Raw genomic sequence first — 18,529 nt, 5'->3', positions numbered from 1 at the left:
TTTTCTCTAATGGTAAAAATTTTATTTGTGAAGAAGTTCATGAAGTCATTACTAGTTAACGTTAAAGGGATGGTTGGCTCAACAGAGCTCTGACTGTTTGTCAGCCTGGCTACAGTGCTGAAGAGAAACCTGGGGTTGTTCTTATTTTCTTCAATCAGTGACGAATAGTAAGATGTTCTGGCTTTGCGGAGGGCTTTCTTATAAAGCAGCAAACTATTTCTCCAGGCTAAATGATGATCCTCTAAATTTGTGACACGCCATTTCCTCTCCAGCTTACGAGTTATCTGCTTTAGGCTACGTGGCTACATTTGATTATTAATATAATTTGCACTGTAAATGTTTATTAATGAGAACTCTACCCGTTGCTGTGTAACTACTTTTTAAGGTTATTTTTCCTTCAGCTCTCTCATTGAACATATTTTTCTTTCTACCTTTTTGATCAGTTTTCTATACAAGATAATCATAGCAGTGAATGACTCATGTTACTGTGTGAGACACTGAGAGAGACTTTGTTAATGTGTTTATTAAAGAGTTCCTGAAAACTGCCCACGGACATACAAGCTGATGTCCTTTGATCCTGATGGGGATAAAGTCAGATGCAGATATGGAAATCCAGGAAGTGCGGAGTGCGCTGTATGCACCCAACCTTCAGGCTTCCACTTAGACCAGGTTAGCTGATGTTCTAATGCACAATGTGTCATGTTTAATGTACAATAACTCACTTGTGGTTTTCCCCTTTTAACTATAAAATGTTCCCACTGTCAGGACTCCTGCACGTTACACTACCAATACACTAATGCTGACCCCAGGGTGGATTCATTTGAGTTGGTGGTGGAGGATTTCCCACAAGGACACATCAGTCTGAGATACTCCGATGGATCCCAGTCCTCCAGGTCTCCTCTGTCTGCAAGAAGGAAACGATCTGCTGCCATGTATACAACAACTACATACCCCCCCACTACCACATCATGGTGGTGGTGGACAACTACAACTACAACTGCCCCCACTACCACATCATGGTGGTGGTGGACAACTACAACTACAGCTGCCCCCACTACCACATCATGGTGGTGGTGGACAACTACAACTACAGCTGCCCCCACTACTACATCATGGTGGTGGTGGACAACTACAACTACAGCTGCGCCCACTACTACATCATGGTGGTGGTGGACAACTACAACTGCACCCACTACCACTACAGCTGCACCATGGTGGTGGTGGACAACTACAACTGCACCCACTACGACTACAGCTGCACCATGGTGGTGGTGGTGGTGGGGGTCAACTACAGCCGCTCCCACTACAACTACAGCTGCTCCCACTACAACTACAGCTGCTCCTACCACAACTACAGCCGCTCCTACTACAACTACAGCCGCTCCTACCACAACTACAGCCGCTCCTACCACAACTACAGCCGCTCCTACCACAACTACAGCTGCACCATGGTGGTGGTGGTGGGGGTCAACTACAGCCACTCCCACTACAACTACAGCTGCTCCTACTACAACTACAGCCGCTCCCACTATGACATCATGGTGGTGGTGGACAACTACAGCCGCTCCTACCACAACTACAGCCGCTCCTACCACAACTACAGCCGCTCCTACAACTACAGCTGCTCCTACAACTACAGCCGCTCCTACCACAACTACAGCCGCTCCTACAACTACAGCCGCTCCTCCCACAACTACAGCCGCTCCTACAACTACAGCCGCTCCTACCACAACTACAGCCGCTACTACTACAACTACAGCTGCTCCTACAACTACAGCTGCTCCCACAACTACAGCCGCTCCTACAACTACAGACGCTCCTACCACAACTACAGCCGCTCCTACCACAACTACAGCCGCTCCTACTACAACTACAGCTGCTCCCACAACTACAGCCGCTCCTCCCACAACTACAGCCGCTCCTACTACAACTACAGCTGCTCCTACCACAACTACAGCCGCTCCTACAACTACAGCCGCTCCTACCACAACTACAGCCGCTCCTACCACAACTACAGCCGCTCCTACCACAACTACAGCTGCTCCTACAACTACAGCCGCTCCTACTACAACTACAACTGCACCCACTACAACTACAGCTGCCCCCACTACCACACCATGGTGGTGGACTACGGGTAGACCGCTGCAGGCGACCTCTCCTCCCCTCAGTAAACTACCTTTGCAGTTCTCTTTCCTTGGTAAGGCCCATTTTTGTCTCAGTGTTTCATGATGTGATGATGCAGCACACTCCGGTCTGCTCTGTTCTCAGCATGTTGCTGCTTTGATGACTCTGCACATGAAGACAGCCATTGATTTAAGACTTGAATCTGTGGTAGAAACAGCTGATTGCAGCAGACCTAGTTACTCATGTGACCCACAGTTTATCTTAAAAACTAAATTTCAGGGAGCAGCTGTTTGCACTGAATTCTTCAGCAGCCCAAGAATCAAACTCCACCTCACATGTTTGTTTAAAGCCTTGAACCTTTGCTATGCAGACAGCTGCTTCTTCCTCTTTTTTGGTAATGGATGCTTATTTGTTACTACTCTAACTGTACTCCAGTGGATCCACCTGCTCCTTCATGCCAGGAGGGACTATACTTGCCCCAGTTTGTGCACCCAACACCTGCACACGGACAGCGCATTCATGCAGAGGTCAACAAAGAGGTGGAGATCAGAATCAAAGCACAGGCTTCATATGCAGCGTGAGTGACACAAAGCTTGATTAAGGAGGCCTGATGGCAGAGAAACATTATTATCACTTCAGCAGGAAAGCTCAGATCAGCATTAATGAGCAAATCCTTGTTTCCTTCTGTTGTTTTCTTACAGAATACAAGATATCATCATGAGCGGGCCAATGAATATGACCAAGCACAGAACCACACATAATGAGTTTGTGCTTCGGTGGACGCCGTTCTCCAGCGATCTGGGAGATTATTTCCCAGTGTGCTTTGCTGTTGAGTCGGCGACAGGGTTAGCCTCAGTTTCATTCCTTTAAAGACAGAATTAGTTTGGGAGACAAAGTCATGATTTGACTCTTTGTGGGTTTTTCAGGTCAGCAGTGACCAGTTTTCCAGGCAATACCCACTCTCATAACCACGGCACCCCGACTTCACAGTAAGTGACTTTTTGTTGTTTTTATTCAATTATTTTTATATTATTAATATGAAGTGTACAACATACAGAATAGAGCAGGATAGATTAGGAAACTTATAGAAAAGACAGAGTTGGTGAGTAAAAAAATGCAGTGTGTGCATACTGAGTGTGAGGGTGTTAATTCCTATTCAGTCCTGGATTTGTGCAATTCAGGAGAGAATTATGACAACAATGATAATAATAGTTAAAGCAACATTAAGTCAGTATTATCACCAACAATCAGAATAATGGCAATAATGATAGCAATATCTATGACCAATAACCAACTATGAACAATAATAATAAAATGAGAATGATAACAAAAACACCATGATAAGAAAAATACAGTGGAACCCCGACTTACGAAATTAATTCGTTCCAGAGGGTCTTTCGTAAGTCAAATTTTTCGTAAGTCGAAGCAGCTTTTTCCATCGCCTTTTTAGTGAGGCGATGCTGGCTGAAGACAAAGTTCTTGGTGGAGGAGGAGGTGGTGGAAGTTGAAGAAAGCATGCGTATGCATGCATACATATGTATGTGTACATGTACATAACATCATGGAATTTAATTTAATTTTTTTCAAATTTTCTATTTTATCTATTTCGATATGCGGGCATTTTGCCTTTGTAACTTGAATTTTTCGTTAAATGGGGTCTTCGTAAGCCGGGGTTCCACTGTATAGGAAGTAACTCTTAGTCATGCGTCCTCAATTTTCCTGAAGTATGCTAGAGGGATGCCTCAGAGCCGGAAAAGGTCATCAGTAATAATGTTCTATGGCTCAAGTGTTTTCTTCTTTAACTTTCACAGTATCAGAAAGGTAACACTCTAATCGTAAAACCCGAGGCAGAAAAAGTATTTGGCAAAGTCAGCTGGAAGTTCTTTTTTTCAATATTTAAGAAATTTTGATTCGGAGAATCATTTATCAGTTGGATACAAGCATTTTAAACATCACCAATGGCCACAGTCACCACCAATGGGTTAATTTCACAAAGCTTCACTCTCACAATGGTACCGAGCAAGGATGTTCTTTCACAATAAATAATGCCACTGTGAACAAATTATAAAATGAAGCTCTCCTCATTTGACTTTAAGCTTTACAATTTCAAGATTGTTTGAAGAAATAATAAAAAGGAAAATCATTTAATTCACACATTAAGTCAACCTATCATTGTTCACTAATGTCTCTTCAGGTCCGGCGTCTATCAGTCCGAGATGAGGTGTGTCATCTTGAAAGTTGGAACAGAGGAAAGTGAGTCTAAAGTTGTCTTTGATATCAAAATATGTGCATTGTAATGCAACTCTTTCTTCTACACTGCAGTACCTGGTATTTTATAAGGTGCTGAGTATCAGAACATTTGCTAAGTTCAAATATGTGACATATTTTCTATATCCTATTCTCAATAATAGGTTTTTTAGACTTCCCCATATGGAAAAGATATATATGAATTTTATAAAGTTTGTTTCTGTCTTGTGTAAAACTTGTATGAAAAGCATAGAAGAGTGAAAACAGATATAAGATCCCTAGAAAAATTATATAAATGAAACTTGTATGTTTTTGGATACTTACTAAAACAATATATGAAAGTGGCCACTTTCATGAGTAAATCATATACGCCTTATATGATTCACTATATGAAGTAGGACACATCTGATGCAAGTCTTTTATAACATTTCTTTTCCATATGGGTCACTGCATCCCAACTTTTTGAAATTGGGGTTGGAAAATTTTTACATATTTCTGGCAACATTAAAATAAACTGAAAATTGTAAATCTTTAAATCTGTTGTGTTGGATTGCATTAGGTTTAGCTTAATGAACAGTCCTTTGAATGGGTATCATAAGGTAAATTATAAGTCTGTTTGTTTTTTTACACCATAACATATTTTCTCTGTTTTTAACTTGTTTTAGTTAAAACCAACGTGATCTGCTCCGAGTCTGAAATGAGAGTAGAGATTGAGAGATCATCCCTCCGTGGACTCCGTGAGGATCACCTGCGTCTCAGTGAGCCCAGCAACACCCTCTGCAGCCTGGAGAGATACTCCAACAGCACTCACATCATCGGCGTCATCCCTCTCAATGCTTGTGGCACTCGGATCGAGGTAACCAGAGCTCCTTTGTATCTATTCTGTTGTTGTTGGTTTAGATATCAGAACGAGGACTGAGAGTGATGTTTGACTCTGCAGGAAGACGAGGAACATCTCATTTTCAAGAATGAAATCACCACAGTGGATGACAGCAGAGCTCTGATCACCAGGAAGCATAACCTGGAAGTAGAGTTCTACTGTCAGTACCCCAAAAAGGGGAATGTGTCACTGGGCTTCACGGCACACAGGAAGACTGTGGAAGTGTTTGATAAAGGCTTCGGCACGTTCACCTACCAGTTTGAGTTTTACCCCGACAACCAGTTCAGAAGCATCATTGATCCGAGTTCGTACCCTCTGGAGTACGACGTAGGGCAGAAGATTTACATGGAGATAGATGCTTCCTCCGTAGTCAACGACACCGAGATGTTTGTGGAGTCCTGCAGAGCCTCACCGTACGACAACCCCAATTACCAACCAACCTACTCCATCATTGAAGACGGGTACGCATGTGCTGATGGAAGTGAAGTGTATATTATTTAGAGCACATCAGTTACCTCAACATTTGAAAATCTGGCCAAGTTTGATATGAAAATCCACCATTGATCAATATATAAAAGAAAAGAAGGAAAACCAGAATTTTATCAAAGTTTTCATTTTTCTTTGTGATGAAATGTTTAAAATGAAATGTTGGTGAAAGCTGTAGAAACCCTGTGATAGCTCTGCTTCTGTAGCAGCTTTGATTGTAAGACATGGAGTTACAGCAGCTGTGTCGTCTTTGTGCTCGGCTCTGATTAGGTGCCCCGTGGACCCAACTGTGATGATCCATGAGACCAACAACAAGAGACAGTTTAGATTCTGCATCGAGGCCTTCAAGTTCATCGGTTTGCACGATCAGGTAAAGAACTGTGGGATTAGACTGCATTTCTAAAAGCACCAATTTCTAAAAGCACTAATAAATATGGCCAATTTTAAAGGTATTTATTTAGTTTTTAGTTGCTTTTTTAAACTTTGCTTAGAGTTCTTTTATGTGCTTGTGGTGGAAAAGTATTTCCACTACCCGTCAAAGTCAAATTACTTTTGAAACTCTAAATATGTGGCAAATGTATAAAAATGGCTGTAATTCCAGACAGTTCTCATTCCCGACGCGTAACATAACAATGATGAGAAAGTAGATTCATTCCAAATGGTTCTCATGTTTCCCGACGTTTCCGAACGCGTAACATACCGACAAACTGTCACGTGGTGTAATATGTTACGCTTTGGGATGACAACGTGTTGGTAATTCCTGAACAAATAATGCAACACTGCTGCTAAACTGCCTCATTTATCTTCATTGTTTTGATTTGAAATCCATTGCAGTAGTCCACAGAGGCAAAATTACAATAAAAAACTGTGCAGAAAGGTATGAAGTTAATTAGGCAGTGACATTTGTGCTTTCTCCTGGGCTGGGATGGAGAAGCAAAGGTTTGACTGCACCTCTGCTCTTGTTCTACTAGAGGGGCAACTGTGCATCTGCTGATATACTGACTGTGTGTCCTGTTTCATTCAGGTATACATCAGCTGTTCAGTAATGATGTGTGAAGCAGGGAATCCCAACAGCAGGTGCTCACAGGGATGCATCAACTCCACGTCAAACGATCACCACCACCGCCGAAAGAGGGACTCTGTCATCCAGACTGCAACGCACTTCGTTTCCCAGGGTCCTCTGCGCTTGAGGAGGTCAGCAGACATCAGCATGAGTGCAGGTATGGAAACACAAAGTGTTTCTTAACATTAGTTTCTTTGTTTGACTTTCACTAAAGTGTGAACAATGCTGAGGTAGAAATGATCTTTTGTGGTCTTCAGGGAACAACCTGAACCTGAACCTGGTCTTCATCGCTGGATGTCTTCTCGCTGCTGTTGCCATGATCTGTGGAGTGCTCCTGCACAGGGCCAAAATGTCAAAGGTCAAATACCAGCGTTTGGCCTCGAGTGAAAGTTAAGACAGCAGTGTAATCAGAATACCAGTTCCTGCATTACTTTTGAATGAACCTCATTTTGCTGTCAGGGTTTCGGTGTTTGTGTATCTGCTCATGTTTAAATCAATCATGAATTTAATTCTTTATAATTCAGCTTAATTTGTGTAGCGTGAATTCACAACAACAGTCACCTCAGTTATCTTTATAATGTAGGGCACAGTCCCAGCTGTTACAGCTGTATTTGTTTTTGCGAGCTTTAAGAGAAAACAGATAGAAAACAAGACTTTGAATGATGAATCTTTGGATTATTGTTCAGTCGTACAGCAGCTTTTATTTTTATATGTTAGAGTGTGATTTACAGAAAGTGTGAAAGTTAACGTGTGCTCCTCTATAATCAATCACTCAGTAAAAATCAATAAAGGCACTCTCACGTGTTAGTGCTTTTCTTTCATTCTCTGCTGTGCCTTCAAATGCCTGCGAGGCTCCTTTCCTCAGTTAAAGTGTTGCATCAGCCATTGTATTTCATTACCCTGTATTTATACATGTGTATTGGCAATAAAGTTACATTCTAATCAGTGCTCTTCATCAGCATCATCATCAGCTGGTTACCAGGCAACCTTAAATGCTCACAGAGCTATTTGAAGTCCTCTTTTGTGGCTCCCGCCCTGACATGTAAAATGAGGAAAACACTGCATGTATGCTAAAAACTATAGTGTGTTGCGTTTATGAAATTAATGGGCTGTTGCAGAGAAAACTACAATTTTCTGCGTGCAATAAAAACTAAAAGTTGAAGGTTGCTTTCAAATAAAACACTCACATGTCTATTTGAGTCCTGCTGGTATTAATGAAGGAAACAGCCAAACTTAAATCGTCCACCTGCAGCAAACCAAAACTGCAGTGTGCCGTCATCGTGCTGTCGCAGGCGTGCAGTCAGCTGTCAGCCTGAATAAAAAAGCACTCTTTCACTGAACGATGTAAAACATAAATGTGCTGAATGACAAACAACTGAAATATTTATTGGACCTGGTTAATGTGAGCTTTGTTCCTGAACCTCAGCGCACATCAGGGCTGTCAGACACCAGCTTCATCTTTATTGTGTTGATTCTGGAAATCGATTTCAAGCTTTAACTTTTTGTGTTTTGAGAGTTTCTCTCCTCATATTTGGCATCAAATGTTCACTTTTCCTCAGGAACATTTTTTATTTCTTGGATTTGTCCTTGTTCGACCGAGGAAAAGCTCACAAATCCTAATCCTGCTCTTCAAATTTAGAATGACATAAAAAAAACCTGACGAACTGAGATGAAAATAAATTGAAGCACTGAAACAGTCGTAAGTCTCAGGGAGCAGAGGGAAGAAGGAGCCACACGGCTCTGATCACATTTTCCTAGAAAGCTTGCTCCAGACAAAGACCTGCAGGCCTCAAGGTGAAGAGCTCACCTGTGAAACGTCACAGTGTCTCCCGCCCTGCGTGACTCCTGAACAGCTACTGTCCGTGCAGATCGTTCAATAATCCAAGCGACTGTTTTCATGAGCTGTACACTGAATATCAGTGACACACACACACGCTCACACTCCTGATTTCCTGCGAGTGGAGAAGGGAGGGGCGATTTTTATCACGTGACTACACAAACACAGGAAGCCGGAAGGAGCAGAGTTGGTGGTGCGCTGGAGGTGGAGGCGGGTGAGTGTTGGCGCAGCGTGGTTGTAGCTTTGCTGTCAGAGTGTGTGCGTGTCTGTGGACTGCAGAGGGGAGAAGGACAGTCACCGTGAACTCTGTGATCAGTGACTCAAAGCCAGCTCAAAGAAAACTGTCTGCGCTGTTTCACTTCCGGGTTCGTCATCCATGTGACGCTGTAGGCGCTGCTGTTAAGTTTGCGTTTAGCTGACCCGCTGTGAATAACATGTTGGCGGTAACATGTGAAACATGTGTCAGGTGTGTCCGTCATGAGTGACGCCAACTCATCCTGATCCACTAACAGTGTTCCGGTCACAAGCCTGACGCTGCAGTCAGGTTTGGTCAGGGACTTCGATAAATCCTTTTCTGCAGTTTAAAAGTCTCTTTGACATGAAACATGTCGCCTTTAGCCACTCAGACTGCAGACCTGACATTCTGATAGAGATCCAGCAAACATTGTTCAGACTTGTTATGATGGGGCTTGTGGTCACATTCTTATGGGTACCGGCGCATCATGGAGTTAAAGGAAATGAACTGGCAGATAGGACAGCAAAAGTCGCAACAGGAAGACCACTGATAGATGTGGTTATTAGTGTGAGTAGGACGGAGCTCAAGAGCAGAATACGACACAAAATGAAGGAAAGGTGGCAAAAGCAATGGGAGGAGGAGAGGAAAGGGCGATGGTTGTACAACATCCAAAGGAAAGTGGGGGAGATGAGAAGTACAGGACGAAACAGGAGAGAGGAGACGATTGTATCTCGACTGAGATTTGGACACACTGGCTTAAATAGCACATTATTTTTAATAGGTAAACACAGTACAGGGGAGTGTGACTGCAGTAGGGAACAGGAAACAATAGAACATGTTTTATTGCATTGTCAGAAGTATGATGTGGAGAGGAACCCTGAACGTCACAAAAACTGTTTCTAATCAGCTTGTTTCTGTGTGTGAAGTTTGCTGATTTCTATTTAAAAACTTTAAATTAAGTTGATCAGCTCACACAGTTCAGTTTGCATTCGTTCTGTCTGTCTCTGAGGAAATATGAGGACCTGATCTCAGTGCGACAGACGTTTCACTTCAGTCTCAGTAATGAGCTATGCTGAATGACCTGTTTGTAGTCCATCTGCAGGTTTGTGTAGTTTGGCTACAGCACACCCACATCAACAGTATCCTCCTTCCACCCTGCACAAACAGACGTGTTTCAAACTTTATTTGGAGGAACAAATCAACGTTTTTAAATTAAGAAGTGCTTTTTTAAAATGGTCTGAGGTTATTAATAAATTCATTATTAAGGCTTTAACTCTCTTAAAAATTAATTTATTATGCAATAATTGGAGTATTTTAAAAAATGTTCAGATGTAGTTGTGACTTTGTCTTCATAAATTTAAACTGACAGCAGCTTACTAGCTTACAGGCGTGATTTCTCCCCAGTCTGTTGTTTGTCATGTGAACATTCTTGATAAATTAAGAAGCACATAGCAAAGGGTCTGATACTGTTGGGAGCTCTGCTGTTTTATGGCAGCTGTCTGTAATATATTCCTGAGGGAATGACTCGTCATCTAGATGTTTTTAATCTGGAACACATAATAACAAGCTTAACAAAGCATCTTTGAACACGTTACACGGGACTGAGCATGTGAAGCGTTCATTGATATGAAGGGATACTGACTAGAAGACGTCTGTGCACTGAAAATCAAAATGTTTCCCATGGATTTTGTTACTGTTTAAATTCAGGACTTTCTCTGTGCTCTAACAAACAGTTTGGTGAATAATCTGGAGAAGTTTCTAAAGCAAATCAAACTGTAAAATGTGTCAGGTCAAAGCTGAAGCTGCTGTTTTCATCTCAGACTTGTCTGTGTTCCACTCTTGGATGGAGCTGTGTATTTGTCCCTGTAGAAGTCACCTCTGTCCTACATGGACACTACGTCAGTGTGCCGTGGCACAGGAAGCTGTAATGCTTAAATGGAGCCGCTTTAAAGTTGTGCAGCCATCTCCTTAGAAATAACCGGCAATTTGCACAATTTCCTGCAGCATTAATCTCGTAGTATGTGCAGTGTTGGATTTTGCTGTTATATTTTATAGTTTTTAATAGATTTTTATCACCATTTTATTACCGTCTGATAATCTCTCTGACTGGAGCAAGCAGATCTCACAGGGGTCACAGAAGAAGAGTCACATGACCTGTGACATGTCGCTCATGTGAGCGCACTTGGGTTTTAGGTTTTGTTTAGCCAGCTAACACAAAAAGAGCTCGGCTGTGTTGAACATTCTGGTCCTCCATAACTCTGAAGACAACTGTGAAGATGAAGACGTCACACAGAAAATCCTTTAAATGAATTGTGAGTCTCGTGTGTTCATCTGGTGAAAGTGCTTCCCTTTGACCTTTCGCTGTTCCTGTTCAGCAGATTAAAACTGAACATCATCCCTGAGGCTGAAGTCGTCAGTGCTTCTCAACAGCAGAACTATGGACTACATGATGGACGAGGTGGAGGAGATCATGGATGAGTTTGACATCGAGGACTACAACATAGCAGAGCAGGGACGACACAGAGTGATTGCACTTGTGAAGAGCTGCAAAAGGGCTCGGTGGGTCCAGATGTGATATACAGTACTCAACTTAGTAGTTTCAGTTTCTTTTTTTTCTTTTTTTTTGCCTGTCCTGTTTGGATCTTTAGCCATCAGAATTGTTGTCTGAAGGCCAAGAAAGATACCAAGCGGCTTTGCTTTACCAAGTGGATCATCATGGCCTTGCCATATTGGTCCATTTGATTGACCTTTATTATAATTATGTATTTATTTGATTTGATTTTTCGGTTGTTACAGACGGGACAGACATGACTGGGGGATAGGACAGGGAGACAAAATGAAAGAAAGAGAGGGAGAGAAAGAAAAATAGAGGGGAGACGAGATGGTGAGGAGGGGAGAAGAGAAAAAAAAACAAACAAAACACCTGGATCACCTGTATGGAGATAAGAAAAAACAGAAGAGAAAACAAACGAAAAAGAGCAACATAATAAATACAACACCATCACAATAAACTAGCTAACAGTAGATAACAGTAGATACTAAATATTACATGTTATTGTGCAGCACGCAAGATCGACAGCGCAAAATGTGCTTTGAGGTAGCAGCCAAGAAAGGTGTAGTTTGTGTATATTAATAATAATGGATTGCATTTATATAGCGCTTTTCTAGAGACTCAGAGCGCTTTACAATTCCACTATTCATTCATTCACACACTGGTGGAGGCTAGCCACAGCTGCCCTGGGACAGGCTGCTAGAAACGAGGCTGCCATATCACGCCATCGGCCCCTCTGGCCAACACCAGTAGGCGGTAGGGTAAAGTGTCTTGCCCAAGGATCAGGACAGACAGAGCTGGGGATCGAACCGGCAACCTTCCGGTTACAAGATGAGCTTCCCAACCCCCTGAACCACAGTTAATAAATCCACAGTTAACCACAGTTAACCACAGTTAATAAATCCACACTCATAAGTCATTGTGACCAGGACTGCACAGAGCTCCTCTGGTTATCACCAGTTTTTATTGCTCTGGTTGTTTGAAGATTTTAATGATTCAAAGAAAAAAGGAAAATCAGTTGATTGGTTTAATCATACATGAATGTAACACAGCTACTACGTTTGTACAGAGGTGGAGAGCAGCTGCCTTCACCTGTCAGCTTATTTTGTTTGAGTCTCACAGGTGGTGTCATAGAGAGTGTAGAGAGCTCCATGAACTGACCCAGCTAAAAAAACTCTAGACTCTCTTCTCCACCTTGTGGTACACACTGGTACTACAGACTGTAGCTGATTAAATTCACTTCATGGATGATTTGGATCACGTTATGTTAGAGTTTGTCAATCTTTCATAAACTGCTGAAAAACTGCACTGTGATGCCACACTGCTTTTTTCTTTGAATTCCGGGACATCACTGACTTTAAAGCATGAACTAACACGTCGCTGTGAGTCCTCCCTAAAACGGTAAGTGATGTCACATTAATGTAGCTGTGCGTCAGCCTCACACTGTAACTTCACCGAAAGCTTCTGGATTTATGCTCACTGAACAATTCCTCAAACCCATGTCCAGTAAAATCTGATGCTGTAGTGTGTAACACTATTTTTCATTTTCAAGACGTGGATGGCTCCCAAATTATTACATTTTTAGAATAATGTCTGCTCCATCATCAACAAAAAATGTTATGGTCCAAAGTTTGAATGTACAGTATATAATGATTGCTGTTCATTTTAGCTTCATATGTCAAATACCTTAATTAAATATGTGTTTTTGTCCTTTAAATAAAGGCATTTTTATGTAAAATCTGTGGCAATGGTTGATTATCTCAGAAATTATGAAACATAAATTAAACAAAAAAAGTTGCAGTTCTTTTTCTTCTCTTTTTTTTTAACAATCAAAATAAACCCAGATCTATAATTTTGGGGCTGATAGATCAAAAATGTCTGCATATTGGGTCAATAAAATGTAAAAAAAATAAAATTAAATCTCTCTTATAAAGAAAAATGAAGAAAATGCTATTTTCATGTAACTTTCTTGAAACCTTTCATATTTTCTCTGATCACAGACTAATCGGTTGTGGGCTCTCAGAGACTGACTGTGAAGTCGTGGCCTCAGCGCTTAAGTCCAACCCCTCCCATCTGACAGAGCTGGACATGAGTCTGAACAAACTGCAGGATTCAGCAGTGAAGCTTCTGTGTGGTGGATTGGAGAGTCCAAACTGTCAACTGGAGACTCTGAGGTGAGTTCACTGACAGCAGCTGTTTTGTTTTTCTATATTTCAGATCTGTGATGTTTGAAACTTTCTGGAGGAGACGTCTCTGGTATGACCTCCTCTGGTAAAGTGTTAACATGTTAGAGGTACACATAGAGCAACATCAAGTGCATCATCGGATGTAACTGAAAGGAATTAATTAAAGGAAATGTTCAAATACTTGCTAAAAACAGAGGAGTCAGGTGAGACCTCACTGGTATTACATACACTCTTGATGATTATTGATGACGAGGAAAGACAACGCCACTGTACTCTGTAAAGTCTGTATAAAGCAGGAATAAATGCTTGTCCTGAGTTTGTCAAACAACATTTAAATTATTAAAAAATGACCACATGAATAAAATGATCTTTCCAAATAATCCAGCGAATTTGACCACCAAATATCTGCAAAGGGTCAGGCAAGTCCTGAGGAGTTGGCTGAATGGGAAGAACAAGATCTGGGCTATCAACACCTGGGGAGGAAGAAACGACCAAAGACAAAGCAATCAATAATAACTTGATTAAATGTAGAGTGGTGCATAAACACAAATAGAGTAAAAAATGTAAAAGCACAGAGGGTGTCTGTGTCCTGAATCCAGTCCACTAAGTTTGACAGCTCAGCACAGACAGAGAAGAACTGATGTGTTCACAATTATGACTTTATCTCCATTTTTATTTTTTATTTAGATTGGAGCGCTGCTGGTTGTCAGATATCAGCTATATGGGTTCAGCTCTGAAGTCCAACCCATCTAACCTTAAACATCTGGACCTGAGTCACAACATCAACCTGCAGGATTCAGGATTGAAGCAGCTGTGTGGTTTTCTGCAGAGTTCACAGTGTACACTGGAGACGCTGATGTGAGTCATCGTGCTTGATTTGTTCTGACATGAATATGATGTGAAAGTTGTCCTGACAATGAAGACGTAAGGCTGATATTATACTGATCCACACTGAGGATCTTCATGGTAAAGTCTGTTTTCTTCTAAGGTTTAAACCAGGGGTGTTAAACATAAGGCCCAGGGGCCAGAATCAGCCTAGCAAAGACTCTAGTCCCACCCACTGGTCGTCTTTGGAGCGCGTGAACCATAAATGTTGGACTTTTAAAAGTATTTTCATACGTTTACTGACAAGATACACAGCTGAACAGAATCGAACTAATGAGACAGGGAAAACAAAACTGAACATGAGACGATCAAAGTAAAAAAGGAAGCAACAAACACTGAGACCAGGACCAAGACTTGTAAAATGTACAGAACTAAACAGGGAACACGGAGACAGGACACAGAGAGACGGGGTCATGACTGACTTCCACATGAGACTCTGGGGACGAGAACATAAAATTCCACATGAGACATAGAATGAGTCCAGAACAAAACACTGGGTCGAAGACCCAGGATCATGACGTAGAAAGATGGAGACCTTATATTTATCAGTTTTATTCTGGGCTCATATTGAATCGACATCGTAACGACCGTCTTCAGCTCTGAACAGATTATGAAACACTGAATGATTTCAGGCAAAAACACTGTCTAATAAACCTGCATCTTTTATTCTTCATTCAGATTGGATGACTGCAGTTTGTCAGATATCAGTTCTCTTACCATTGCTCTGAAGTCCAACCCCTGCCATCTTAAAGATCTGGGTCTGAGCTGGAACAGTCTACAGGATTCAGGAGTGAGAAAGCTGTGTGGTTTCCTAGAGAGGCCAGACTGTAAGCTGGAGTCTCTGAGGTCAGTCACCATGTTGTACTTGTAGTGATATGAATATGATGTGAAAGCTGTGCTGACAGTAAACAGAAAGTTTTTAATAAAATGATGCGCACTGAGGATTAGGCCAATGACTGCAGCAGAGCAACGTTCTCATTTCTGGATAATTCACTGTGAATGCACTCATCCATCCTGATACGTTTGTTTTCTTCGGAAACATGTTTGTGTTCCCTCCCTCATGGACATGTTTCAGTGATTTACTAATCCAAGGCTGGTTATTGGGGAAAATAGTTCCTGTTTTCAATGTAATCCCCATTTTTCCCAGAAAGAAGTAGAAATACACGACACACCTTCTGATTTAACCCTTGATATTTTTTGTGACTGCACTTGGGGACACATTCAAATTTTTAGCAATTTTCCGTAAAGAAATGATGGACTGTTGTTTCTCTTTACTTAGCTGATTGGTTCTAATATGAATTCTAACAGTTGTCAAATAGAGCTGTCAGCTATGTACCAACCTGACTTCTGCACAACACAATTGATGGTCCCAACCTCATTAAGAAGGCAAGAAATTCCACAAATGTACCAATAAATGAGAAGGTGTGTCCAAACCTTTGACTGAAGTGTGGATGATCTAAGTGAGAACATGAGCCTTTAAAAAGTCCCAGTGGGAGCAGTCAAAGCAGTCCCTCAGTCCCAGTATAGAGTCTTTGGTCCAGACTGGAACAACTGTGTGCCCAGTTTGAGCTCTCTTCAGTGCTGTGACTTGACAGACCCAGAGGGGCCATCACATCACATGTAGAAGCTCCCCTAATGGAGCCACAACACATGTCCAATACTTAGTCTGTCTTGTTGGACCAACTGGAAGAAATGATTCAAGTACTTAGTCACAGAACAGAGATTCAAATCTCCAAAATCCAACTGGCTGCATCAGGACATATAGTCTGAAACTCTGCACAGTTTCCTGTTTGAAGCTGCTTCCTGTTGGCTTCAGCTGTTTGGAGTTTCCATTTTCTAAACTTCTACATTCTGAACCTTCTTCAGCTCTGAACAGATGATGAAACACTGAATGATTTCAAGCACTTTGTCTAATAAACTTACATCTTTCATTCTTTATACAGATTGGTGAGCTGTGGTTTGTCAAAGATTAGCTGTGATTATCTCGCCTCAGTTCTGAAGTCCAACTCTTCTGCTATGAGAGAGCTGATCTTACGTGGAAACGATCTGCAGGAATCAGACATGAAGCGGCTGTTTGAGCTGGTGGAGAGTCCAGACTGCAGACTGGAGAAACTGAGGTCAGTAGAGTGATGGAGTGAGTGGGTGGTGCTGTCAGCAGTATTGTACTAAACACAGTCAGTATGAAACAAAGATCCAGTGTTTCCTGTAAAGCTGCAGCTTCTCAGTGAAGCTGTGAGAGGAGAATGGTGACAGGCTTCAGGATTGGACAGAGAAACTGATAACAGCCAATCAGAAGCTGACATGTTCAGTGTCCGCCTCCATATTTATTAGTCAAAAATGGATGTTCTTCAATAACTCTCTGGTTTGGTGTAACAGCATGAAATCGTTCACTGGAGGTTCAGGTCTCTCAGCAGTTTATTTCTACTGTGAGCTGGATTGAAATCAAAGGCAGAATTAATGATAAAAGACTGCAGGTGTGTGAGCTTCATGAGAGCTTAGTCTCTGGAAACTCTGCTCTTCCTTCTTCTCTCTGCAGGTGGTGATGATGGTAAACAGGACGGTGTGTGTGCTGAGAGAGGAGCAGCTGTGTCCTGATGATCCAGAGAGGTTGAAGCAGCAGCAGCTTGTGTGTAGAGACGCTCTGACTGGGCCATGTTACTGGGAGGTGGAGAGGAGAGCTTCATCCAGCAGTGACTGACAGAGGAATGAAGTGCAGATGACTGTCAGTGCTGCAGAGTGAACTGCTCTGAGAACAGCTCCACTGTCAGACACAATGTAGAGTCCAGCATCATCCCTGTGTGTCCCTCTGGATCTGACAGAGGATCATCAGTGGATCTGGACTGACACGTTGCACCGGATTGTTGGGAAAAAAATATTTTGTGATGTAAAAAATGTTTCATGTGGAAATGTTCAGTGATTGTTTCGTGGTTAAACATAAACACATTTCTGTCACCTGGTCAGCTACAGATAGATGGCTCTGCACTCCCGGCTGTCCAGTTTCTGTCCAGTAGAGTTAAAACACAGCTGGAATAAACTCTACCAGTCCTCATCATCCAGTCAGAGTCGTGCCGTCTGTTAGCGGATATAAAAAGAGCGGTCGAGGTGCAAGGTGCCAAGAGACATTTGTTTGTATTTTCTATTTCTATGCTTTTGCCCCTGTGTGGATTACACAACATCTAAATAAATTCCAACCTGTGCGTGCCGACCCAGTTATTAATTTTACAGTCATTAAAGATGCATGATGTCCGATCATTCAGCCTTGGAAAACAGCATTCAAGTCCATGATAACTGAACAGATGCAACAGTGTTAAGTTTGGTAATCTCTTCATTGTTTTTACAATTCTTTCTAGTTAGTTTCAAGCTGTTTATTTTTAAATAACCTGAGAGTGATGAGCCTGCGGTCTGCTGAGTGTCACTGATGAAGCTGTGCCCATCCCTTCAAATCCTCTCTGCCTCAGGGTCTGCTAATGTTAACGGATGATCTCAGGAAGCTCTTGTTTGACTCTTGATAGAGGAATGAAAAAACATTCAACTTCAGTCAAACATTGATATTTAAGTTGGGACAAAGAGAAGAGGCTTCCACCAAATCTGCAAACTTTTACAATTAGAAGCTTTAAATGTTAGAATGCGAGCGAACATCAGACACAGTCTGTGAAACGGCTGAAGGCGTCACCATGGAAACTAAACTGTGCAGACGTTTCATATTGAAACAGTACAGCCATGTCCTGCAGACTAAAGCTGACGATGCCGTTTGGAGTTGGGCTGGTGCAACTTACATGATCATATGAGCAAAGTCAGCTGTTTTAGAAAGGAGAAAATTATATATGCAAGTGGCTTTGTTTATTATACATGTGTGTTGCTGATGCATGTAATTATTGATGTGACTATTTTCAGAGGACAGAGCCTGCTTTTCATGTCTCTGGATTTCTGCAGCACTCGAGTCATGTGAGTAACACTTGCTTTATCGAGGCAGTGCACGTTTTTAAGTAAAGAGACTCCCGTTCAAAGAAATGTATGTGATGCAGGAACTTTCAC

The 18,529-nt window shown here is 41.9% G+C and overlaps 2 protein-coding genes across 4 annotated transcripts; both read left to right on the top strand.

Moving 5' to 3' along the window:
• Window positions 1–2,136: 2,136 nt before the first annotated feature.
• LOC134635038 (ZP domain-containing protein-like) lies at window positions 2,137–7,194 on the top strand (the record flags this gene model as incomplete). The annotated part of the gene is made up of 9 exons (XM_063484553.1): window positions 2,137–2,197; window positions 2,560–2,701; window positions 2,826–2,969; window positions 4,319–4,377; window positions 5,037–5,227; window positions 5,312–5,712; window positions 6,008–6,107; window positions 6,762–6,957; window positions 7,058–7,194. Coding segments are annotated over 9 exons (1,431 nt in total), but the record flags the coding sequence as incomplete, so codon positions are not given.
• A 1,603-nt stretch (window positions 7,195–8,797) lies between these two features.
• Window positions 8,798–17,716, top strand: LOC134634094 (NACHT, LRR and PYD domains-containing protein 14-like). Of its 3 annotated transcripts, none has more exons than XM_063483161.1 (7): window positions 8,798–8,851; window positions 11,251–11,431; window positions 13,424–13,597; window positions 14,297–14,467; window positions 15,173–15,340; window positions 16,438–16,611; window positions 17,031–17,716. In XM_063483161.1, the coding sequence occupies exons 2-7, from the start codon at window positions 11,310–11,312 to the stop codon at window positions 17,035–17,037; spliced, it is 816 nt and encodes a 271-aa protein (XP_063339231.1). In that variant the 5' UTR covers window positions 8,798–8,851; window positions 11,251–11,309; the 3' UTR covers window positions 17,038–17,716. The 3 variants fall into 3 exon arrangements, with proteins under 3 accessions (XP_063339231.1, XP_063339232.1, XP_063339233.1); XM_063483162.1 differs by having other exon boundaries at window positions 8,803–8,851; window positions 11,248–11,431; XM_063483163.1 differs by lacking the exon at window positions 8,798–8,851 and adding an exon at window positions 8,982–9,002.
• Window positions 17,717–18,529: the final 813 nt, after the last annotated feature.

Source organism: Pelmatolapia mariae, linkage group LG9 (assembly GCF_036321145.2).
Source record: "Pelmatolapia mariae isolate MD_Pm_ZW linkage group LG9, Pm_UMD_F_2, whole genome shotgun sequence".
NCBI classification, from domain to species: Eukaryota; Metazoa; Chordata; class Actinopteri; order Cichliformes; family Cichlidae; genus Pelmatolapia; species Pelmatolapia mariae.
Note: the sequence above shows the minus strand (reverse complement) of the source record. Positions and strands in the feature narration are given on the sequence as shown.